Here is a 27,013-nt window from a genome sequence, read left to right as displayed (position 1 = left end):
TGCTGCATTTTAATTCAGTGCAGCATCATCACCCCAGATAAGAAATCAAGAAACGTGCTGACAGGTACATGATAGAAGTTGTCTGTTCGTTGTCTGTTGCAAAGCAGTTTCCTGCCATTGCATTGCTCTGTTAGCATGTGTGTCAATGTGTGTGTTAGGAAGGAGATTGCAAAAGATGATGAGAGATAAGTGGTCAATGTATCACGAATGAGATTAGTGTCAAGAAAATCTTCCCTCTGTCGTTGACCTTGACAGTACATATCATGGATCAGAGCCGTTCATGGGCGTTATGCCTCTCAGGCTCTCCTGACAAGAACAGGTAAGTTTTTATGTTGATATTTGATATTGATATTGATATTTGATACTGTTGATATTTGACACAAAACACAAACATAACACACAGTGCTAGCTCCGCCCTTCAGTGCTCCCTAAGAAAACATGGGAGTCATGAAGTCTCCCAAGCCCTCTCATGCAGTTTTGCGCTAAAACCTTCTGATTATATTGTTGTTCAAAATAGGCTGCTGACTAATCAGTGTTGCACTGCTGTGTTTGCATTGAGCTTTTGAATTAGATGAAATACATCCCACCTTTGACATTAAAGAGAACTTAATGTAATGAAACTTTCACTGTCCTTTGCAAGCGAGGACAGCTTTATCATGACTAATACACCCTGAATAACAAGCAATTTCATGAAAGATGCATTGGCACGATTCTCTGAAGACTAACTGGAGCATCTAATCGACTTTCAGACTGACTGACAGAAGGAAAGATGGGCAGATGCAAGGGGGGTAGTGTGCCAGAGTGTGACACAGGAGTTGAAAGCAATGGAGTCAGTTTGTCGGCAGCAATTACACATTTAATTGTGTGTTTTTTTTTTAAACCAGGGTTTGTGCGTAAAGCTAACCCCCACACCAGCCATCTCCTCTGCCCCAGTGGAAAACCAATAGAATGAGCTATGACGCATCTATATATAAACCTACAGAGTGCTGTATGGAGAAGCTGGATTATGTGTGATTTGTTATGTACAGCAAGTCGGACGTTCCTAACCCTTTTATTGTGAGATCAAATCCTGTTTTTTTTTAATACATCACATCACATCACATCTATTCCATCCAAACCGACTTCTGTTTGTTATTTACTTCCATCCTCTGCAGTGCTAATTTATGTCACACAGGATTGTCCCTCTATCTCTCCTGCAAACAACCCCTCCGCAGTCCTTCCCATCAGTCCCCCATCTGCCCATGTCTTTTTTCTCACTATTCTTCCTCCCGTCTGTCCTTCTTTTTTTTTGTCTCTTTTGTCTTTGCCCAATATGAAGTCACAAAAACACGACTAACGGCACATGCATCCCTCCCCCCCATCTTTCCACAGCTTCTCATCCCCCAGATTGCGCCTGCTTCTTTTGGACAAAGATTAAGAACCAGCTCACATGAATGTGTAATCAGCTAACACAGGAGTTTGACCACACAGAAAGTGGGATGAGAGGAATGAGTTCTGATGGGAAACTGAACAAGGACAGGTGGATTGAGCGGAAAGACAGAAGGGTTTTGTTGTGGTTGGGTTTGAGATGCGTAAAAGGTCAAATAAGAGGCAATGAGTTTAAGATTTAAAAAAAGATGCATTTGCTGGTTTTGACGTGAAAATAAATGAGAGGGATTAGGAGGCAAGGGAAGAACAAGCAACAGAATGAGAAAATAGATTCAGAGTGAAGAGAAAGTGAGAAATAGGTGCAGAGATGACTCGGGGTGGATCAGTTCAGAGAGATGGCAGTGAAGGAGGTGGAGACTCAACAGCAGCATAACTGTGAAGGAAAACCCTCTGTTTTTTTTCTTTCTTATCCTTACGACTGTTCACTGCTCGTTGATATGCATGCGATTTTTTTGAGCGATCAGAGCAAGGGATGTGGGAGGGATAGCAGGGGAGAAAACGTGTGTGTTGGGAGGGGGGGGATGGAGTGGGAAGAGAAAACCGCTGCAGTGCATTGTCAAGCTGAGCGCACACAGGAGAGGGAGACAGAGAGAATCCCCCATTTTAGCTCAACAATATTACAGCAGTGAAGCGATATCTACAACAATGGCAGTCTGGCACTCTTTGTTATCGCTGTTATTGATCTTGACAATAGAAACCTGATACACTAATTGTTTTAATCTCTTTCAAAATGTTGCCCATGTTAGTATTTTGATCCTTTTGGGGGGTTAGGATCCTTTTGATCCTAATCATGTCATCATTATTAGATTCAACAAGCCTCCAAAGATTGCAGATATTTAAACTGATATATAGATATATGTGTGTTTGTATGTTACAGGTATCAGAATTGAGTTTATATAATTTCTTATGATACCAATAATTTAAAAATGTGAATATGACATGTGTCTTAAGGAACTCTGAAGATGCATTTTTATTTAGTCCTAATCTATTCCCCTCAGGCATACTGACTTACTAACCGGATCTCTTCTAAGACACCGCACTGAGGAGGGAGAGTAGGAGCGAGGGAGTGCGAGGGAGAGAGTGATCGAGCACGCGCAAGAGGGAGAGAGGGGAAAAAGAGAGAGCGCAGCAGAGGAAGAGAAAGAAGCCCAGAGAAAGACAGAGTCGCTGGAGGAAGAAGGAGAATGCTCGGCGTCTGGGTAACACTTCCACGCTTGTGTCCAGAGCCTTTGTGAATACATCATGGGATGCATCGGCTCCAGGAGACTGAGTAAGCACAGATTGTCGTTCCTTTCTCGCTGCGGGATAGTGGGTGCTCGGGGTAGAGGGGTGTGCGTGTGAGGAGGGTTGGAGGGTGGTCCTGCAGGAGCAATCAAAGGTCTGTGTAGAGACTGGGAACAGTCTTTTTACACGCTGTTGTTGGTGTGAGAGCTGCTTTCCTCTCTGTCAGCGCCAGGTCTGCACGTCTGGTGTCAGAAGCAGTACACACAGCATTAAGGCAGGATGTCAGGGACGTTACGTGTTGAAATGTGCTACTGTTACTGTGTTTGCATCCCCCACTTCCCTGCCCCCCTTCATCCCTCCTTTACCCCCTCCCTCTCGCCATCCTCCCATCCCCTGATTTATGATGCCGTGTGGCAGCACGTATACATGTGTGTGAGTAGGAGGCAGAGGGATGGAGAGCAAGACAAGAGATTGAAATGCTGTGATCGTGCTTATTTATAGAGAGGCATGGCCTGGAGGAAGAGGGGGGGGGGAAGAGAAATGGGATAATGCCATTGTCAGGGGTGTTTGCACAGTTTGTTATTATTTGCATGAATAATAGGGATAGCTAAAGGAAGGAGTAGGAGTGGAAGAATTTCTGTGGAGGCAGGTGGGTGGAGAAGAGGGGAAACGGGCAGGATGGCCATGGATTGAGGAGGAGAGGGAGGGGCAAATGCATGCAGGGATGGGTGTGTGGCATTGATGGGAGTTTTCAGGTGAGGACAGTCCTGGACAAACCCATAGTTGTTATGTTAAAAACAGTAAAGCCCCAGTACTGCTTATAAAAGGGGGAAGACTGGGAGGGGCTGTATGAAATTATAATTTGAAATGATTAAATCAGCTGTGTGTGTGTGTGTGTGAATACAATTCACATACATTGCAGTGCACATTCAGGTCTTCACACATATTATTCTGCCTGGACCTTACTCAAAGGTAAAAATAAACACAGGCCTCTTTTGGGTGTTAATTATTGAAGGGGCACTTAGCACACCAGGCTCTAAATCATATTTATGGCAACGCAAATACACTGTCAGCATTAATCTGAAAGCAGTCTGACATTTACAGGCGTGCTTGTGCAATCCCATCCCCATTCCCAGCCTTTTTCTTATTTTTTATTTCAAACTAAGTGTGAATTGTTGGTGAAGACAATTTTAAAAATAACCAAAATGTGCAAGTTCAAGTAAAATAAACTAAACTAAACAAAACAGAGTACTACATGACACAGTTGGGAAGCCAGGTGTGAACCAGATGCAGGAGAAAGAGCGTCACGTCGGCTCATGCGATCCTGATGACTTTATGTGACGCATTGCACGGCAGGGGAGGAGGTTGGGATCCTCTGTCAACACTCGGGTCAAGACGGAGGAGCCCACGAGCCCAGTGTCTCCCGCTGCTGAAAATAACGTAATTGAAGGAGATGGAAGGCTTTGGAAAGGTGCCATGGTTATCTGATTGTATGCCACCTGAATACTGATGATCATCTTTAAACAAGTGATCACAGAAGCTTAAGAATTCAATGAGGGTGCGCTCGTAATGATAATTACACCTTCAAGTCAGATATAATGTGTGTGTGTGTGTGTGTGTGTGTGTGTGTGTGTGTGTGTGTGTGTGTGTGTGTGTGTGTGTGTGTGTGTGTGTGTGTGTGTGTGTGTGTGTGTGTGTGTGTGTGTGTGTGTGTGTGTGTGTGTGTGTGTGTGTGTGTGTGTGTGTGTGTGTGACGGAGGATATTAAGCATTAACCACACTGTAGGATGTCTGTCTCTTGTAGTAGAGATTGTAAATTGACTGAAACGTAATGTTTTCCCTCACTTTGCAATTGTTAGCCTGAGTGCTACAATGTACTACAATCCAACATGAATATGTAAACAAACAGTACTTAAGATAAGGGCAGACAGCTATTGTCAAGCTGCTTGAGTCTTTGATTCTCTTGTACGTAGCAGAATCAGCAACAGTACTGCCAGTCTAGAGGCGTGGCTGTGTTTATCCTGAGTGAGAATGGCATCAGTGTGTTCGGTATTGATTGCCTTCTCAACTGCAGTCTATGCTGCCAAGCAGAGATCAACAGGAGGAGCAGCAGATAGCAAGACTGGCTCCGTCTCTGCACGGGAGTAGCCCTCATTTATCTGTCTCCTCTCTGCTAACAGGAGCTCCTTCACTTTCATCATATAGTGGAGTGTAATTCACCGTCAGGATCTTATATAACATATTATTCTCTTGTGGTTATTTAGATATGCCTGTGTTCCAGCAGGTTGACATACCTGGAGCAAGCTGTTTTATATGATATATTGATGGTTTACTCTAAATGCCCCCCTTAAATCCCCCAATATTAGGCCTCAACAGGAATATACAACAGACAAAAAACAGAAACTTATACACTCATATAGATGCATGCAAAAATAGTATAAACACAGAGTTGTTGTCTCCAGCTGCCCTCCTGGTATTGTGCTATTTTAGTAATTACAGTACATGTTAATTGCAACGGAAAATGTGCACCTTAAGCATTTATCATCAGTGTTACTGGGTCATGTGAAAAGAGTGTGAGGAAAGGTGCATGAAACACCTGCATCCATTCATCACGTGGACAGAAGGTGAAGGCAATACGATGCAGTAGTTTGGCAGAGCACATTAGTCTTAAGACAGATCAGGAAAATAACTGTTTTTATAGTAGTAATAATAAAAATGTTTTCTTTATGAATCAGCAAGTGCGCGATATGTCGGCTATGCTTGCGTCCATGGCAGTATATTTCTGCAGGCAAGCACAGTGCCAGAGTAATACTGTTACAGCACTTTTATGATCATATTTCTGGATGTAGTGTTGTTAATTCTATTAGTTATCAGTGTATCAGTGTGCTAAAAGCTGCACATCAGAGGCACTTTCCTGTACCCAGTAAGGAGACTGAGCTGCAGCCATGACTTCATGAAGAGTTAATCACTGTTTAATTTAGGGCATTGTGTGCAGTGTGTCTGTAACTGTGAAATTATAGATGTGAATGTGGGGCAATATTACAACTCACACCTGCATATGGGGCCTTTTAAGCAGAATCTTTTCGTCTTCACGTTCTATCACACATCTCTGCAGATATGGATTTAACAGGCACCATAAGCTGATTCTGTGAAGTATGTGTGGTTCTTGCAAGTGTGCAGAATCATTGCATTCAAGTTTTTTTATAGTATTGAAACAAATATTTATAGTTTATGTCTGAAATAGTTCTGACACAATAAGTAAGATTGGAAAAATAACCTTGTGTTTTAAAATGTTGCAAAAAAAACATTTTAGACTAAGGTCATATGCCTACCAGTAGTCAGTCTAAGTGTTTTTTTTTCTGCTCATGTGTATTCATGCATGGATCTGCGGAGGGAGGACCTCCAGTTTACATGTCCTATGGGACATAGCCCACTTGCTGATATATTTATATAGTGTGTGGGTGTGAATGTGGCTAAAGCATCACGGGTACCTGAACAGCTTCTGCCGTCCCTCTGTCTCTGCTCTGGCATCACAGAGAGGGATTCCCTGTCATTAAATTAAAAAGGAAGAACCCGCCACCCCTCCACCATCACCATGTCTTTCCACGCACTCTGTCAACGCCTGACACCATGTGTCCCTTTTGCCATATCACAGTCTGCCTGTAAATTGGCAAATTTGGCAGAGATAGGGCGTGATAGATTGGCTTCTTTCCAGTTGGGAAAAGCCTTGTGCATGAGAGAACATTCAAGGTGAATGAATCGCTGATGCAGTGTCTCAGAGACATGTTTAGACCCGATGACCACGGCATATGGGTATGTGTGCTCAAACACTATGCCTATACATTCAACGACCCCAGTGCACACATATTTATGCATATCATTGTCATTTCCCTGACGTGTGCTACGTGCCACAGCTTACCGTGATATCATATTACAGGCCTAGACTGTTGCTTCGGGGGAACTGATCAATATTTGCTCGTGGGTCTGTACATGCACACACTTGTATATATTATTTTCTGTGTGTGAGTATGTAGCAGATAAGAAATTAGAGGCCTGTGTGTGGGCACATGATGACAGGCTCTCTGTAAACAGCCTGACTCGGCCACAGTGTGAGTAATCAAATTGAAACATAACGCTGTGAAGAAGAAATTTCAGCTCTACCACGTTTGATTTGTGTGCATGCTGTGTGTGTGTGTGTGTGTGTATTTATATGCATTTGTGGATGCTGCTTTAGTGTGCAAACAGCTCTGATTGTCTTAGTCTTTTCTACAGATACTAACCACTTGTGAAAAAAGGGAATGTTTTCAGAGATGGGAAGTCTCCTTTGAATATCAAAGAGCAAAAAGATAAACATTTCCAGCATCAAAGTGTCGTGTACAGTGCACGTAACTGGTAGATTTTTCTATCTTCTGCAGGTTGTCAGTCATTCGTTGAAACAGACTTGGAGACCAGCATCTTTGCCCGTCTCTGCTCTAAATGTTCATTATATATTTAGCAGGCAAGTAGGATGTTTTTTGGAATCACGATGCTGGAGCAGCTCTCTCTGCCAATATACAACATGCTGTTTGTTTTCCATTACCACACGCAGTGCACAGCTATCTCCTCTACCAAATTTATCCTGTATCAGGATTACTGCCTTTTTAATGCGTAAACACGTTAATGTGGCCCGTCAGAAAGTGGTTTGTAAATTTGGGAAGTCATTTCAGAAAGTTAACGGCGGTCTCATGTTGAGTTTGAGTGTTTTTACTAAGTGCAGACCGGTGTGTCTCTCCGTGTGAGTGGAGACAGTGTCTTGAGACCTTTTTAGCTCAGTTTCCTCCACCAAGAATTCTCCCAACCATCTGGGCTCTGTACCTCAGCTGTGTTTCCACTGAACTCTGTGGCTCACTAAGCTAGCATCTGCAGACGATGCTGCAAGAAGGCTGCGAGCCAAGCTGGTACCCCATCATGGCAACGAGCCTCACCACAGCTGTCGCAGTAAACAAGCACCAAGCCCCCTGGTTCCTCGCTGTTATTGCTTCTGGGCTCTTGACGCATAGGAAGGCTGATGGAGCTCAACTGCTTCCCATTTCAGCGGGAGCCGTCAAGTCACTGCAGCCAGAGCTGGAGATGACAGTGCAGCCGCCGCGGATCTTTGGTTGTTCTTTACGCACAGTTGCCTTGCTCCCTCATTTTTTGTGTGTGCTCAGTCTCTCAGCTCACCCTCTCTCAATACTTCTTCTCGCCTGAGCTAAGCCCAGCTCCCCTATGACCGTAGGGGGTTATCCAGAGAGAGCTGCACCACTTTGTGTGTGTGTGTGTGCGTGTCAGGGGAAGAAAAGCTGGCTCAGAGCTGTGGTCATGTGCTCCATTGTTGTTTCCTCAAGGAGGGATCCTGCCCGTCTACTCAAGAGCATAATAACACATTCACTTAGTGTGTTGGTGAGAGTCCAGGAGCATCTCCTATCCAGATGCAGAAATACTGGGGATGCCACGCCTAAAGAAGCCACTGAAAAGTTGGGAAACGGCTACTGAGTCATCACTATGCGGATATTCTAAGAACCACGAAGAACTCGGACTAATTACAGCTTGATGCAGAAATATAAACCCTTTCGGGTAATTTCCCCCAAATGTGTCTTAGTGTAATCTCATATGAATGGCATTAGATAATACATTATAAATACAACGGCAGCGGTAAACTCACAGTTCTTAATGTTTCAGCTCCACTGCTGTGTATAGGCCGGAGGGCTCCCAGTGGCAGTTTGTGCTGCTCAAGTCCAGAGAACTCTTGAGTCATGTTGTGATTCATGTGAGGAGAGTGACTGCTAATCTGCTAATTGGCCGAATGAGGCCGAACGATGGAGAGAAGAAAGACTGTTAAAGCTCGAAGGAGATGGACGGAGGAAGAGATAGATTGGTGTGAGGCTCTGTGCCTTACTTTATGCATAAATGGCAGCCAACTGCATGTGGGTGTTCATGTTCGTGTGTAGTTTGTATCCGCAGGGCAGGTTTTTAACCCAGATGGAGGAAAATCTGGGACACTTCCACCCTTTCCGACAGAACATAATTTATTTATCCTTTTTAATGATATCAGTCAATAAGTAAGCTTCTCGCAACACAAGCCAGAGGCCAGCAATCAAACACCCCTGGCTAATACCTCCAAGGTCATTCAAAGTTCATGTTTAATTATGAAAGTACTACTTGGACATACATAAGTCCATCCATTTCTAGGAACAAAGACGTGTCTTTGTTTAGACAATTTGAAGGTCATCGATGGTTTTTATAGTTTTACTTTTGTGAATACTGGTTTGTCATTGTTTGGTGAATGAAGGTGCACTTTATTTTGAGACATTATCTTAAAATGCATACTGTATTAGAAGTGAAATAATGTACTTCTAAATAAAGTGTTTCAATATTTATTAATTTACATGTAGCTTGATCCAAAGTGGGTTAGACGTGAGGAGCACTTTGAAGGAGAATTTTGTGTTCAGTATCTTTCCGAATTAAGGATGCTTTCGCTCACAATTTTATATAATTTCAAGATTAAAAACTTAATACTTAATAAAAATCAATACCAGTTTGATCAAAAGCCTCAGTTGATGTAACGCAGACAGATAGGGGTATAATTACATTTTGTATAACTGGTTCTCTTCTTATTCTCAAGTGAAGTGCAGTTTTATTTAGTCTTTTTTATCAGCTTTTGACACTGAAGTATTTCAAGCAAATAAACCTGTGACCTGTGCAGCAGTCCATCTTAATTGACCTTGACACGTAAGATCATATTACCCTGGAAAAATGCGACTAAATAGCAATTCATACATTGTAACTCCATGTATCTTCTGTGAAAATGTCCATAGGCTAGAGGGGAAACAAAAGGAGCACTGCTTTGGTAAGAATCACCCAAAGGGGGTTGAGGAAAACTAGATCAAACAAAACAGGAGAATCAAACACTCTCCTGGAGGTAACATTTCACATCTATTAAAGATCACACACGGGTGTTATTTAATACTCATGCTGTCTGTACACTAAAAGACTATTGAGATGAGAAGTGTGACAGGGGGTAAATACTGTAGTAAGTGTACACATATAGCAAAGTAGTCTTGTTTGTAGTTTTGAAAGTCACAGCTCTTAGAAAGAAAGGCAGACAATTTCTGGAATGAAAACTGTCCCTGGTCTCCTGCCCTTGCAGAGATGAGGTGACTGAGTGGAGCTCAGACGCAGGCGTAATATCTGAGAGCCCAATAGAGACCAAGTGGAGCTGATGTTTCTGAATCACTGGGTCAGTGGGTCACAGACATCACTGGACATCTAGAGAGCCAATGACTCTTTGTGCTTCTCGGAGCTCCCGAGCAGTCGCTTGTGATTGCCAAATGTGTGGGACACGACTCGTTCAGCAGCTCAAACACACAAACACACGCACATGCGCTGCTGCAGGAGTGAGCCCCTCTGAGAGTCGCACACATGGAGCGCAGACCCTCTGATACAGAGGAGCACCTAGAGACGGAGGCCGTGTTTAAACTCCATTAGGAGCACAGACTCTAATTAAACCAATGTTTTAATTAGGATTTGGACAGGCAGGAATGAGGAGGGATAATAATGTTTCATTTATCCAACAGAGAACTTGAATCCCGACTACAGTGTGCTGGGCTTTGTCTATGATCCGCCATTTAGCTGTACAATACAGTAGGTGTCATGTAAAGTGCTACGTTATTTAGATCAAAGTTAAACAGTAAAATGCAGTCAAGATATATTGGTTTGGTGGTTTCAAAGATGTGTTTTTTTTAAAATCATAATCCAAAAAGCAACTATAGATATGTGACCATGACTTCAGATATGAAATGAGAGACGGTCGGTGCAGTGTGACACACAATTAACTCAAAATTCTACCCGAGCAGATGTTTTCACTCTCCACCTCTTGTGTTGGTGTTGGGGAATGTGAAATAAAAGCTGCAGGTGGTTGATGAGAACTCTCAGTTGGATCTACCTGGCCTCCCTGCTGGTAATGGTGATGATGGTGAGGGGAGGGGGGTTCAGCAATAGCAGCGCTGAAAAACACAATAATAGAATTTAAAAGGGCCAGATGGAGCCCGTGCAGACAAATCCATAGAAATGAATCATCATATTTTTTGCCAAGCAGATTTATTTATGAACAATTTACTCTGAAGTTTAACAAAAACACAGAAAATGGGAGTCAAACCTTGATTTATTGATGGCTGCTAGGAAAAAAATGTATTCTAGTCAAAAGTAAATACAGTAAGAGCAATTAATTTCAGTTTGATTCATTAAGTTTGTTTTTCTTGAAGCATATGTTACATAAACCATGTCCCTTTTGTTTACCTTTATGTGTGTTTATTTAAGCAGTGCATTCATTGTATTGTATGTTATATAGTGTTCCATATTAAAAAAAAGTTGTAAAATAGATTTTTCCAGTTAGAAAATTAAGAATAGAGACAAAAAATAAGAAAAGTAGAGTTTAACCAGAGCCTGAGCTGGATGGTGGATACGTTTTTATTTATTTATTTCTTAAAGCTGTATTGTCATAGAAAATTAATGTACCATTCTCTCCTGTCTCACTCTTATTTTCCGTCTCTTTTCATGTGTCCTCAGCGGCAGATGGCGTGCCAGTCCAGAAGGATGGGGAGCAAGTAAGTCTTCAGCTATCCCTTTGGCTCACCCGCCTTGTTGACTTTCTCTGACGGAGGGCTGTGGCTGCTCCACCCGAGGAACCAACAGGGCTGCTGACGTAGAAGCGGTTTCACAGGCAGCTACACGATGAGGCACAGCAACTTGTCCTGCTTGCTCTCGGTAGCTCACAGCACCAGTGCTTATGCTAATAGATTAGTAAAATGGCTCACATCATGTCAATGTCAGCTGCTCAACTTCCGCTACGCTTCCCTGTCCGAGATAGGGTGGCATAGATGGAAGACAAAACAAGTGATGGTTTGGATGGCTTATTGCTGTTGTCAGGACATCTGTTGCTTGTTATCCATCTGCCTAGGATAGTGTGCAAAGCTTTTTCAAAGCAGAACAGCAGAGGCATCACTCTCCTTCTTTCTTCTTTCACATCATTATTACTGTGCATTCTCCTCTTGTCTCCTCTCCCCTCTCCCCTCCTCTCCTTTCTTCTCATCTCCCTGTGACTCAGGACACAGAAGAGGGGACCATTTTGGACTAAAGTGTAGAGAACTCTGCTTTTCCACCAAATGCACTGTGGACTGATTGCATCATTTATTTATGTAGCATGTCCCAGTATGCCCTGTGGAAAGGAAAAGCAGCCATACTTACAGCGTATATATTAATGTTGTCAGCACTATTGAAAAAGAACATTGGTGAAGCTTTTCTCAAGGAACCTGGTTCCACCACTCAAGTGTGTTAAATCTCTTATCATATCCACTCCTGCGAAAGGAGGGGAAGAGAGAAACACAGAGCCAGAGAGAGGAAAAAGGCCAACATTGATAGACAGCAGCTATCTGGATATGTGTTGGATGTAGCTGATGGAGAACACCATTATGAAGAACACGCTCTACAGATTCCCATTTTGCCTTTCACATATCAGGAGCATAAGGCCCTGGGAACAAAGGAACTAGTCAGGTTTGATCACCTGTTACAGCTTTATTTTTGACTTGTGCAGAAATTTCCTTGAGTCTCTTTTTTAGTTACTTAAACAAAAACTCCTTAGTTGTTGTGATTGGCTTCTTGTTCCTGTGGTGAAAATGAAAGGCAGTGAGGGGACAGACCAAGGTCGTGCAGTATAAACACTGCTCAAAAAGTGAACTATATATAAAATACATGGTCTTCTGCACACATGGTTTTAAATGTATCTCATTATAAGTTGAATATACAGTGGCATGAAAAAGTATGTGATCCTCTCAGAACTTACTGGTTTTCTGCGTGAATGTGTCACAACATGTGATTTAATTCACATCTAAATCACAATAATAGACAAAAATAATGTGCTTAAGCAGATAACATGTCTTTTTTAAGCACACCCCACAAACAGTCACAGTACTTGAGGAAAAAGTACTGAATATATTACGAATTACTTAAACACAACCTAATTGGAGTCAGTTGTTTGAACACCTGTGGTTTAGAGCAACTTTGATTAATAAGAGACATTGAAATATTTCAAGTTTGCTGTTTATGAGAAGGATCTGCTGATGTGAAGCATGGCAGTAGTAGTTGATCTGAGTGAGATGGCTAAGTGATTCAAAGTGATCTTATTGGTTAGGCATCTATCAAGCCACAGTTAGACAAACTGTCTAAAAATGGAGACAGTTTAGTGCTCTGGCTACTTCTCCAAAACTCCAAAAGCATCAGTGATAAAGAAGAACCATCAAGTAAGAGCTAAAGGCTTGAAGACATCACTGGAACTGGCAAATATCTCTGTTGATGAGCCCGTCATACATGTGTCATTAAACAGGCAGTGTCTATGGAAACAGCAGCTCACCAAAACAAGTTAGATGTCTGAAGTTTGCCAAAGATCAGCATTACTATCTGTAAACGTGCCGGGAAAATATTTGTGGACTGATTGCACAAAAAACCTGGCACAGCGTACCAGTACCGAAACATTCCAACAGTGAAGAATGGTGGAGGGAGCATCTTGTTTCAGGATCCGGACCTATTGCCATCATCGATGGCGGAAATAAATTCCCAGTATGATAGGATAATGACATGGTGGCTGTCTGCCAACTGAAGCTTAAAAGAAGCTGGATAATTCAGAAGGACAATGAGCCTGGGTAAATCCTACTAGTAGTCTGCCTTTTGGAGAGAACCCATTCAGAGCACAAATCTCAACCCCATTGAACAGCAATGGATACATCAAGACATCCTACAAATGTATCTGAGCAGAAGCAGTTGTGTAAAGAAAAATGGTCAAAAATCCCTCCTGAACAATGTGCAAGTGTGATCCAGAGCAACTTGTTTTGCTGCCAAAGGAGGTTTGACCAGCTAATAACTACAAAGGCTCACTTACTTTTTCCTCCAGCACTGTTGAATGAAGTCTCAGTTTAAGCACATTATATTTGGCTGTTATTGTAGGTTAGATGAAGTTCAGATCCAAATTCTGAGGGGTCTAGAGACAGTTTTCTTATCATTTGCATAACAAGAGACCATTTATGATCTGATCTCACATCCCCAGTTTTTATGCAAAGACTCATGCACCAATCCCATTTTTCAAGTTTGGATCCATCTGCAAAGCTTTGAGGTGACCACTAACCCCAAATTGGTCTCCAAATTAAATCTAATTCCATCTGCATTGACACATAATTATTAGTCTTGAGACATGACACACAGTGAAAAACACAGGCTGCACAGAAACCCACAGTACAATATTTTCACTTGTGTACCAGCCCTGTGCTCAACAAATGGTTATTTTTAGCAACACGTCCCCCTCCCCATGTAGTACTCCGGTAAATGTACTCTCTCACTTGGAGAAGGCACGGTTTAATGTGTGCCGGTACTCATTTGCATCTGTACTGTAAGTGAATGTGGCCATGTGTGGGCCAGACCTCAGCTAAATTTGGCCTGACGATCAGATCAGGATGGATCCTGGGTGGGTACATCCACCCCTGTACTCTAAAGAGCCAAGAAGCCATGCTTTATAGCAGGTTTAAACAGAGCCAGTTCTTCTTACTTAATGTGTTTTTGTTAAATTCATTATATAATTTTCTAGTCCTAAAAATAAACAGTAAACTGGGGTTGCTTTTAGTTTGGATTTATGGATTATTACCATACAGTAACTGGTGGTGTGTCCTTTGGTCCTCAGTAACGTCTGCTACACTTCTGTTGCACACATTTTCAAAAACAAATATTGGTGGTAACCAAGCGCTAAACTTGTAGCTTCAAAACACTAATCTCCATAGGATTTGTTAATGTTGCTATGGCTAAAGACCTGGCTGCTGTCTACAATATGGCGTCAATTCAAGGTCAAATGCAAATCCAAAAATCTGCGAACAAAAACTTAGAATGTGTAACCAAGAACTCAAAATCTCCAACTGAGAGTGCAATCAGTGTTTTTGCCATCAGTTTTAAAACCATCTTGGTTTTCGAAACTTTTTTTTTCAGTCGCAGTCTTTGTTTTTAAAATTGCGGTGTCAAATCAGCGCCATGTCAGTCTACAGGAGGTAGGCGGGACATAGCCAAGATCTAGTAGCTCATTTGCTACTGAATGACTCAACGCCTTATGTTGACGTCAGAGTGCCAGAAACTTGCTTGTCAAAGTCATAGAGACCCAGCAAGCAGAGGGAAGTGGTTAATGTATGTTGCTTATTTAACATATGTGATACATTTGTTGATGTCATTAATGACATTAACAACTTGCCAATGAGCTACTTGATCATGGCTATGTCTGCCTCCCCGCTGTAGACTGACATGGCACTAATTTGACACTTGATTCAGAATTGCCACAAAAAAAAGGAAAAGCGGAACTGAGAAAGATGGTTAAAAAACAGATGGTTTTAAAAGTGATGGGGCGAAAAAGGAGGAAGAGGAAGATGATTGCACTCTTTGTTGGAGATGCGGAGTCTTTGGTTACAGATTCTGGGTTTTGGTTCTCAGATTTGGGATTCTGACTCTCAGGTATTATGGTTTAATTCATTCAATTGACTCCAAACTACAGCTGCTTCATCATCCAACTGCATCCACAATCCTACATACACACGCACGCACGCACGCACGCACGCACACTTAGCCCGGTCCCCTGTCTGTGTGCAGCATCAGATACAGTTACACACAGCGTCAATGTCTCTCTTGAGCATACACAAAATTTTCCGCTGGCTTTCAGTGTTTTTGGCAGCACATGCGACAGAAGAGGAGGAAACTCATTCAAGCGTAGTGTATTCCCTCTTCCAAACACTACAAAGCAAATATAAACCAATCCTTGTTTAATCCGATATCTCTATCATGCTCGTCCTCCACTCTTCATTCTTGGAAATTCCTGTCTTCCTCTTTTTTTTCCCGCTCTCTTGTCTGGATTTCTTCAACTGCATGTCCTACGATCAATCCCTTCTCTCCCCTCCGATGCACATCAATGTTCTGTCTATCCTGTCTCTTTCTTACTCTTTCTTGCTCCTTCTTTCCCCATCTTCCTATTTCTCTTCCTCAGCATGGACGTTCAGAATTTTCATGGGAAGGAATCAATGTAAGTCTTGTGGCATTATTCCTCCATCTACTACTTTTCTCTACCTTTCTGTTTACTTCCTTCGCCTGTTCTGATTTTAATCACCCTGTAGCTATCAGCCTTTTCTCCCTCACGACCCCTCCCCCACCCCCGGTGGATCTTGTGTTTTTCCGTAGTAGTGCACAGTAGTGAGCGCAATTAGATTTCTAAAAGCTTGTGGTTACTTTGATTCAAAATTCCTTTTTTGTATTAACCCAACACTCCCATCACCTCTCTCCGCTCACCTCTTTCTTTAACACACACTGTCAATGTCTTTGTGTCCCACCCCTCACACCATCCATACCGTCCTTTTCTCCCCCCTCCTCCATTCCTTTCGCTTCTCTCCCTCCAGCTGTCTATGGAAGACACCACATCAATCCTGCCTCGGCTCAAGAGGAACTCGAACGCCTATGGCATCGGGGCTTTGGCTAAGTCTTCTCTGTCAGGTGTGTCAGGTGTGTGTCTGTGCTGGTTCTGGTAAAAGACCCCATGTTGGCTCAGTCCTCAGCGGGCGCTGGAGTCAGCATGGTACCCTAAATGGGTTCCCCTTCATCCCTTCCCCTCCACACTGAGTCGTCAATGGCTGCACGCGAGTCATTGATGGAATAATTTCAGCTTGGCAACCACAACACACAAAGAAACTGTGCATCATCATATACAGCTTGTTGATCTGAGGAAAGGTGAATGGGGAAGTGTAGCTTCTTTACGTTAAAGTGGCTGTGAAATTGTTGCGTTCTAATCAAGTACGGGGGTTTTAGTTGTGTTGAGTGCTGTGTTGCAACAGTTAAGTGCAGTGTAGTGAAGCGCTTTTTGGTTTTCTTTAGCTGTTTTGAGCAGAGTAGTTTATTTGGATGTTGCAGTACAGTGAAGTGTAGTGCAGCTGCTTTACCGTGTGGAGTTAGTACCATCATTTATTCATAAATCTCCATACACCACAGTATGAGACGATCAAGCAGCAAGGGATTTCCACTATGTGTCATCATATATTGGTCATGTGAAGTGCGGAGCAAGTAAGCTCTTTTTAGAATGGTGGCGGGAAATTAATTCCTTTCGTAATAAATGTAAGTTCAGCAGCAAGGGCAAAGAAAGCCGTCTTCCTGCTTACCTAGCACAGTGTAGAAGAGGTGTGAAAAAGCTATCATGTCAACAAGCCAACCTCTCATTGCTCATGCCACGCAGCCGCCTCACCCCAATTAACCCGCTCCATCCCACGATGCACCTGTGTCAGACAAGACACATCCACTGCCGCCTCTCCTCCATGAACTGTGACTAGGAGATGGCTCATTAAACACATGAATGTCGGCCACACGTCCCTCATCACGTGACCATTCTTATAATCCATATACACTCATTCAGCTACAAACACTTGATTTTTAGGGTTCGGCTAATAACGGGTCCTGCGCATTGGTGCAGCTTTGGTGAGGATGCCAGAAGTCATTATTTATTTGAAAAAAATACCAAAAGAGTTCCAATGTCCAAAAGATTATGAAATGTAATCTGATCAACTGCCGCTGGATCAGCTTGACGTTGCCTCCCAGCAGTCAAACCAGTTTATCAGTCTGACCCTGCTGGATATCCATGTTTTCACTGACCATTGCAGCTTCTACATCTCAGCAACAATTTGCACTTGGCAATGACACATCTACTGCATGCCTGTCCACCCACCTTTCAACTATACATAGTCTTTCCTTCACTTCTTTCTTCTTCATCACCCCTTCATCATCCTTAACATTGTCAACTCCTCTTTTCCCTGTGCTATGCTCAAAATCCTCCCACCTTCTTGAATTTGACCTTCCTCCCTTTGTCTACTTCTCTGTGTCCCATGTTCATCTGTGTTAATAGGGAACAGTCGCACTATGAAGGAAAGAGTGACCAAGCCCACGGCCATGGCTCAGGGTCGCGTCGCTCACATGATTGAATGGCAAAACTGGGGCATGCAGACAGTCGGCCCAGGTGGTGTCCCCCAGCCCCGCATCACCAACCAGGAGAGGGAAAAAGAGCGACGGCTGGAGAACGATGCCTACAGCGACCTCAGTGATGGAGAAAAGGAGGCTCGTTTTGCTGCAGGTTGGAAATAAACACATGGCCGAGGGCGGGCACACCACAGAGGCTGTTAATAATAGTCAGCAAAATCCTCTGCTCTTCAGCTCAGTTTTTGGGATTTATACCAAGTGCTAATTAGAGCATGATTCAGGTCTCAGCACTGAGCAGGATTTGCCTTTCGACCTCTGACCTCAGGTGTCCTGCAGCAGTTTGCAATCTCGGAGGCAACACTACTGGCATGGTCGTCCATGGATGGAGAGAGTCCGCGGTCGGGATCAAATCAGGGCAGTGTGGCTCACCTGAGTGAGGTCAACCAGGAAAGCATCACCAGTCGAGGTAAAGGACCTCACATACGACAGAAAGCAAATGTTGAAGAAGCAATTATTACTTCTTGGTCTCTTTGTAAAAAGAGATCAAGAAGGAAAACCAATAAAGCCAGAAACAATGTCTGGCTTTGCTTGTGTATTCTCTTCTGACTAGCTGAGGTATTACAACTGTATGAACAGCAATTTTGGACATTTTTAGTCAACAGCATGTTTCCCCCTTGCCAACCTTATCTCATCACAAGGTCTGAGACACAGACAATCACAAGTGCTGGTTGAGGATAAACCTTATTAAGTGCTTCATTAGCCTCATCCTCCCTGGAGCCCCCTGTACTGGGACTTGCTGTTGTATTATTTTTTTTTATTATTGAGAAAAGAAGGTGAAGTCATTTTCAATTCGTTCCAAGCATTACAGAATCACTTAGGAAGAACCTAATACTACAATGACTAAAAATAGACCTTTACTAGCACTCACTGTGCCTAATGTTTCTCACCACAAATATCATCGACCCAGTTGACAATTTCAGCAGATGCCACTATGTTATAGCGGTATTTCAACTGTAATTTACGGTTTTAAATTAGCAAAAGTGAACATGGAAAATGTTATCCGACTTTTTCAGATTTCACTTTAGCCTGTGATTACCCCTCACTCTGCCTCGTGTCTTTTATCCACAGAGCACAAGCTTTTTCAGTCTGTTAACTCCGGCGCCTAATTTATATCGCTCAACTGAGAGAATGAGCGAATGAAAAAAGAAAACCATCATAAACTCAAGGCTGTGTTTGCCTGCTCCAATATGACAGGAGTGCTGACTAAACAGTGTAAGGCATATTAGTGCTCAGACTGAATTCATTGCATATTAAAGAGCTCTTTTATCATTTTTGAATACGTATCCTAAACAAACCAACATCTACTTTAATTACCAGGAGTTTCCTAAAATTGTTGGTCTTGAGAAGCTGAATTTAAAAAAAAACTATAGAGTAAGTTCAGCTTGAGTAAAACGCTGAAAGGCCCCAGAAATGATTAGATGTAAAATCTGGGTTGAAAAGTGACATAAATATTTCCCTGTCTTGATGTTTTGCTTTTTTGCTTCTGATTTTCAACCAAACAATGCCATATTCCTGCATCTATCTGCAGCAACCTTTTGCACCGTTAATTCCTTCCAGATCAGATGTTGCACCACTCCTCAGCAGAAGTGTGGCCTCACACATATGTCTCCCAAGGCCACTACTGCCTCTCATCTTCTGATGCCTGGGAGCCGATCAACAATGATACCTCTGGGGTGGCCTCTCCTCAACCTGGCTCCTACGTCATGGGGACCGACGGCTACGACGGCCAGACGGCAGCTCACTTCCTGTCTCAGCAGCAGCAGCAGCAGCAGTTCAACCTCCAGCAGCAGAGCCAGCTACAACAGCTGCAGCAGATCCAACAGATCCATCACTACCAGCAACAGCAGCTTCTGCAGTATCAGCAGCAACAGGTGACTGATGCGGAGCAGGTGGTGCGCGTGTGTGCCTCTGCCAGGAGAACAGCACTCTAAGCAGCAAGATACTATATGTGGCTTGGAATTAGACCAAGTCATCATTATGTCACGCAAACCTGCAGAGGATCGCCTAAATGAGGAAGCTGAACTAAAATATGCTGTCAAAGATTCTTTTTTTGTAGGTTTATGCTGGAACATGTAGTATATTCCTACAAAAAAATTCAAGTTGAATAATAAAAAAAAAGCTTTTCTTTTTTACTGAGGAAAAAGTAATTTTTCTTCTTTTTGTGTTTTCATTGTCATCATTTAAGACAAAAGACATAAAATATTACTTTACTACATATGAGTTGAACACTTTTTGAAATGGGACAATCAGATTCAGTATTTTATACTCCGTACTGTATTTTGATTTGTTGCATGGCACCACGTCTTGAAAGAAAGATTACACTTGGCAAACAAGCTGAAGGCAAGTTTGATCTCACTGCTCAGTATCATGCTCATGTTTCCAGGCTCTGGAACACAGGCTGCACAGTGCCAATCATTCTTTGCAAGCAACGCCCAACAGCACCATCCACAGTCTGGTCCATTCTGTTCACCCCCCACTGGTTGATCTGTGGAACACGGGGCAGATGGAGGCCTATCAGGCGGAAGCTGGAGGCTACCTGGGTGTGGCGGCGGCGGTGGAGCCGAGCCTGTGCGTTCCCCCTGGAGACGAGATGGTGGGAAATGAGCACTCCCCGTTACTGGAGCAGCAGGAAGAGGACCAGATCCAGGTGAGGTGAACATGCAGCTTCTCTTGACTTTGTATCCCCTCTGAGTAACTGCTGTGAAAGACCATACGCATGGTTTTATTCAACCATCCAATGTGTTTATTGTCTTAATTAATTATTTTGCGAAATTACCCAAAGAAAAAGTATTTATGATATACTTTATACATCAAAATAGTGAAAATGGGGTTAATTCAGTGCCGTTTTTCTGCCCTTTTTCTTTGTAATTTTACTTTGAGAAATGTTATTTGTCTGCATCTTTTTTTTACATCTTAAAGACACAGTGTCTTTGAGAGACTTTTTTTATGTATAATGCATACATAAAAAAATCTGTCAAAGAGACTGCAATATAATTGTAATATGCATTAAATGAATAGAATAGAATATTATCTTGAATTTAATAGAGAATCATACTTTTTGCTTTGCTTGTTGACACCTCATGCAGCATTGGCAGGTCAACTTAACTTCCAGCAGATGAACATCTGGGATGCAGATGTCAATATTTAGTGTGACCATTTAATTTGGCTGATCAATAAACAAAGATTGATTGTTGCTGATCAACATTTTTTCACATCAGTTTAATCTTTATCATGCCAATAACTGACAAATGAGCAGATGTATTTGTATTTTTGCTTTTTATATGAAGTCAGCAGTTGAAGAGTGGTTGTCGGAGAGGAGCGAGACAGTTGAAAATTGCTTTTGGGCACCCAAGCACTAGCTTGCAATTACTTTTTCAGCAAAATTCTGTGACAGATGTGAAAAGGGAAGGCAGTGATTTGAATGTCATTTCTATTTCGCTTAACTGATGAGCGTGCATCGTAGCATGGATGTACGCTTACAGGGCACTCAGGGCAACATTTGAAATTGCAGAGTGGCAATTAAGACAATTGATTTAATCAAAAACAAACAGACAAAGAAACATGTTATTAATCCAAGTATTTTTTGAAATTTAATCAGACATCTTTAAAGATTTAAATCTGTACTTGCTGACACCTGCATTAATGTGTTAATATGGTTTATAATACAAATAGGAAAAAAGAAACAAGACAGCTTTTATTTGTGAACTAAGTTTCTTCTGTCTGTATTTGCCCTGTTTCTGTCCTGATCAGGAACAGGACGTTACGCTGTGCGTGGAGGGAGAGTCGGCCACGCTGGCTCCCCCCACGCAACAAGGGGATGCCTCTGGGGGCAGTAGTCCAGGACAACCGCCCGCAGAGCCAATCACACAGCGGAGGTCCATCGATATCTCCTCTGGGCTCATTCAGACTCTAGAGGAAAAGGAGGAGGAGGAGGGCCGGGAGGGGCCAACTGCTGCCATGGCAACCAATTGAGTTCTTGACTGTCAAAAGACTCCTGATAACTAAACTGACTGACGAAGTGTTGGAGTCAGCCAGCAATGAGCATAATACAACAATATATATCAGTTCATCAGTTCTTTTTCAGGTATCAAAAACTTTTGGGTTGCGACACAAATTTCTCAAAATGCTGAGCAAGAGATTTAAAGCAAACTCTCAATGACACAAAAGCTCTAGCAACAAAAGACACCAATTTCTTTGAAAGCCTTACATCCCAAAGGTATAAAAAGAAGAGTGACAATGAAGAACTAGGAGGAGGAAGTGAAGGAGAAAGAGCACCAAGTGACAGAAGCATTTCCTTTGAGGAAACCACACTGAGATGAAGAGGAGGGGAATTGAAACATGCATGCTTTTTTTTAAACGACAACAAGCTACTTGACCCTGTCATCATCTTATTAAAATAACTAAAAACTGACATCATAATAAGAACAATTTTGTAATAATGGGAAAAGATAACCTATGTATAAGTGTATGATAAGATCTAACAGTTTTCCTGTGGGGGAGCTGCTCTGTTTACAGCTGTTACTCAACACTTCAGTGTTTAATCAAATTAATTTTCCTGTTGCATCAAACATGTACAGTTTCCTCTAATGAAAGCAACCCAAATAATTTCACAGATGATTAAATTACAAAAAGAAAGAAGAAAATCTCAGCATTTCAGTGAAATGCAGTCTGTCTCCTCTAAAATCAGTTCTTCTTTGATGCTGTTGCACCAGGATGCCCGAGGCACAACCCAGGGGCAGGCCTGCTCTGCCGACTGCACACACCAAACACTGCACAGATAAGGATTGTACTGTAAGATAGTGTGCTTCCTACTATGTCTCTCTGTATGCATGTCTTTCAGAGTACTATGGAGTACCTGTACTATACAGCACTGTATAGACTTTGCACTGAACCATAGTATCCCAGGTGGGGCCGCAGTGGGCCTGCGGCGAGCTTGAGTGGCCAGTTTTAAGGAAGGAGAAATAAGACAGAGCTCTGTATGCGAATCTGTTTTTGCACTGATGCAATCCAACTGATCAGAGGTTGCCTTTGGACCGTCTACGCTACCCAGATCCCACTCTGAAACCTGTCAGCACCGCTGACCACTGAAACCGAGCCACCCTACAAAATTGAACCCTCAGCTGCTTTCTTCCTCAGACATATGCTGCGACGTGTTGAGGAGGATAACCACTATTTTGAATGTACTGGGACGTGAAGGGCAGTGCACAAGCACCGCTTTCGATGTGTTGTTGTGGTGCACAATAGAGAGATTTAAGTATTCAAGAATGAAAAATAAATAAAAAAATAGTCTTTGATATGTGCAGAAAAAAGGATTGACTGCTGGCTCACATTGACCACCACTAACACACACACGCACACATACACACGCAGAAATATCTAAATTGTAACCAGCAATATGCAGGCGAAACATTGGCCTCCCAACAGACCAGTGTCAGTTCTGTTATCTAGATGTATATAGAGTATATAGAAATTGCTACTCACACACAGACACAACTGTTCTATTGAAGTATAATTTCTTTATTTTTGTACACCTCTTGGTCCCACTTTATGTTGGGATTGTGCTCAAGCTTGCAATTTAACCTTTGTTTTTTTGTTTTTTTCTGTGTACCACCACACAAAGATGAGTGAAACAGAGGAACATCTGTGTGGGAAATAGAGTTATTGCTCAGTCTGATAGGTGTTTTAATTCCATGAGCCCATCAGTGAGGAAAGTACAGAAGCAGCAGGTTGAGGTTAGCGGCGGGGGTTTGAGGCTCGTGTGCCCAACGATCAGCCAATCAGGGAAAAGAACCGAGTACTTGGAGCAAACAGTGGATAAATAGCGACAGATCTGTGTCTTCCTGCTCATCGTTATTACTGTGAAACAGCTGTCTGGAGTGTGATAGAGATCGCAATCATGTTTGAGATGCATGTTTTCATTTTTTTTTTTTTTTTTTTTAATTTCACCTGAGAAAGAACCTGTGTTTTCCAGCAAGAAGGGGAGTTAAACAGCGGCATTGGACTCTTCCGTGCATGTCTCACTGACCAACTTTACGAACACACACTGTTTTTATCCTCTCTTTGTTGGAGAGCACCTTTTCTCACCTCGATGACTGTGTGAGAAACTTTGAAGTCAAAAACTATGATTTATTGACTTGAATGAATTTATTTATTGATTGCTTATTTATGCAATGTTGGGAACAATGTTTATTTTTCTACCAAACTTGTTAAATTCCCTTCCGGTATAAGTTAGAATATGTGTCGTGGTCGTAAAGCCGTCTGGTTTTGGTCCAATTTTGAGGACCTTTCACCTTGGCCAGAGACAAAAGACTGAAAGTTTGATAGCTTTGAATTTAGAATAAACTGTCATTCTTTTATTGTACTCCAAGAGTTTGTGACTCTGGTAGGTCTTAAAAAAAAAAAATCAACAGGCCTCAAATCCGAAACAGAATGTCTTTACACGATGGCGCATATTAATTTATTTATTGAACGACTACTTGGTGGGGAGGAATAAGCTTGTACAGAGTCTATAATTTCATGTCGGTACCAGTCCTTCTGGGAGGGGTATCTCCTTCTCGATGAGTTCAAGATGTAATGTTGTGATAAGACTATAGATTTATATTTGTTGATGGATAAAGCTTCTTCTAGCTGCCCGCTGGAAAGAGGTATGTCATTGGAAAAACGTGCCTACAAGGCACCATTTCAGTTAAGGTTGTTTTGAAGCTTTTCTTTTTATTTACTGAAGATTCAGTGAATGAATAAACAAATAACATGAAGCCAAATATATTTCTGTGGATGTTAAGGTTTACTGTCTTTGTTAATTAATTCATAGTTGAGATCTTTTTGTTTCTTGTGAAGTTCTACTGCCATCTTCTCAGAGTTTCAGAAACTTCCCTGCAGGCACGATACTCAAAATCTGCCCGCAGTTCTCTGCCTTTCTCCTTCTCTCCGTCTGTCTATTCTGTGTACTTGTGTCCGTCTGTACGTTTGTCTGTGCACAGTAAATTGTCCGCTGTTTTTTCTGGAAGAATCACTGCCTGGAGAAAAAAAAAAGAGACAAAAAAAAAGGAGAAAATGAACTTCTCACATCAGTTGAAGCAATCAAATATGTAATATCAATAGATTTTGGGAAATGTGTGGCAAAAAAACAACAAAAAAAGTAACTGCTGTATAAAATGCTGTATAAAATCAGATGACTGCTGTAAAAGTCTGCATAAAATTGGATTTGTTTTAAATGAGGCAGTGTGACTGATAACACTTGCACCTATGCATGCTTGTTGGACGGTTGTCACAGGTCGACTTTTCCACGTGGTTTCCTCTCTTTCTCTCTCGCTCTTTCTCTCTGTCTCTCTCAGCTCTCTGTTTCTTTCTCTTTCTTTCCCATCTTTTTCTGCACGCCAGAGACTCCTTCACTCTCTCCAGATCCTTTACCTGTCTCCTCTTCTTTTCCTCTGGTGGAGAAAAAGCAAATAAACAAAGCAACAAATGGGCTTTCTTGTGCATCTGTGTGGATCTCTCTTCAAATGTTGTAATTAGTAAGATTCTCATCTGCTCTCCCGATGTTCTCTCAAGCTTTAACATGCATAATATTTACATTTTTCTCTTTTTTGTGTGTGTGTGTGGCAGCTGGTGGCTCTGGTCAGTTCATTTGAGTTTCATTCACAAAACAGCAGTTACATTAAAGAACTGGCAACACTGTAATCCAGGGCGTTGTGCTTTTCCGAAAACTATCCCCTCTGGTCCCCATCCTGGATTTCATGCCAGGAGAATATTAATGACATATGTACTCAGACATGCCTACTCCAGTGGGACTTACTGCTTATTTGTTCAAGCTCACAGAGGAATCAGCCTGCAACACACTGCTGACCTTCACGTCACTGAAGCGTTTATAGGCTCAACTCTGTTGTCAAGCTCCAGCGACGGACCTGGTGTGGTGGTATTTTCTCAGCCTTACTGGGTGTTTGTCTATCGGTTCTCCACTTCTTTAGTCCATTAGCCGATATCTTTGATGAACTGTCTTTAATTTATTTCATTATTATTTTCATGTGCCTGTTTGAAAAAGTTAACTACAAATGATTTTAGGGATGCACTCATTTCTCAAACACAAGCCTGGCCCATGATAATTAATAGAAGTGGACACAAATGCCAAATATGACAAGAAGTGACAGGAGGTGACAAGAGCAAAGGCGATTTGCTGAATATGCTGTTGCAGTCAAGCCTACTGCACGCTATAAGTACTACTTACATTACCGGTTTGATGTAGTCAACTACTCAGTGAGTAGCAGTATAAATAATCAGTTAGCCGCTAGCACACTTTACGAAACACACAAAGCAGTTGTTTTAAAAACTCATCACACATGATATAATACACTTAATTCTTGTTGGTCTGCTGGACTGAAAATCCCTCCTCATCAGGTGGATTACAGGCCAATTTTCTATATTTTTGCTTAAATGTTTACGAGAATGGGCCGCTCGGTGGCGCAGTGGGTTAAGCGGCGGCTCATATACTGAGGCTACAGTCCTCTTCTGCAGCGGTCGCGGGTTCAAATCCAGCCCGCGCACCTTTGCTGCGTGTCTTCCCCGTTCTCTCTCTACCCCTTTCCAGTCTGCATCTCAATAAAGGGCCACTAGAGCCCAAAAAAATCTTTAAAAAAAAAAAAAAAAAAAAAAAAAAAAAAAATGTTTACGAGAATAAAGAGACAAAATATGGATATGAATAAATGTAGAACCCCCCCCCCCCTAAAAGTACTTGTTCATTTCTGACAGATAATCCAGTATCATAGTGCCAAAAGGATGTGAATCTGTGTTTACAGTGCAACAGCAGGTGAAATGGAAGTTATAACTAACTGCTGCTCATCAGCTCAGGAAGTTTGGTAAATCACATTTTACAGAGAAGCTTCGGTTCTGCAGTGTCAATGACTCTCTTCACATGAATCATTTGGCGCAGGTTTGTAGAGTTTTTTCTGGCACAAATTTCTGGAGAACAGGCTCAAACCCTGATACTACCATCACTTTGATTCACATTGGGGAAAAGATACCTCAAATGCAGCTTTTTTCATAATGGTTTTTGTTTCAATGAAAAATAAAAGTTCTACTTTGGTTTAATCAATTGACAAACCATTTCTCCTCCAGTTTTCTGGCATGCTAACAGACTTTGATCTTAAAATGATTTTCTTCTGTCTCAAATTTGTAGCATTTTCCTTCCTCACGATCTTTGTCAGCAAGTTTTTTTCGGAGGTCCTCAGACATATCTATTCTTTATACTGTTACACTCT

General features: G+C 42.1%; 1 protein-coding gene across 1 annotated transcript; it reads left to right on the top strand.

Moving 5' to 3' along the window:
* The first annotated feature begins 253 nt into the window (after positions 1-253).
* On the top strand, positions 254-25,666 carry fam131bb (family with sequence similarity 131 member Bb). Its single transcript, XM_061717068.1, has 10 exons — positions 254-319; positions 2,427-2,698; positions 11,238-11,275; positions 15,733-15,768; positions 16,139-16,241; positions 17,629-17,853; positions 18,025-18,165; positions 19,317-19,630; positions 20,143-20,406; positions 21,510-25,666. The coding sequence occupies exons 2-10, from the start codon at positions 2,671-2,673 to the stop codon at positions 21,729-21,731; spliced, it is 1,371 nt and encodes a 456-aa protein (XP_061573052.1). The 5' UTR covers positions 254-319; positions 2,427-2,670; the 3' UTR covers positions 21,732-25,666.
* Positions 25,667-27,013: the final 1,347 nt, after the last annotated feature.

The sequence above is a fragment of the Cololabis saira genome, chromosome 3 (genome assembly GCF_033807715.1).
Source record: "Cololabis saira isolate AMF1-May2022 chromosome 3, fColSai1.1, whole genome shotgun sequence".
NCBI classification, from domain to species: Eukaryota; Metazoa; Chordata; class Actinopteri; order Beloniformes; family Belonidae; genus Cololabis; species Cololabis saira.
The sequence above is the reverse complement of the archived record's forward strand: the minus strand, read 5'-3'. Positions and strand labels throughout refer to the sequence as shown.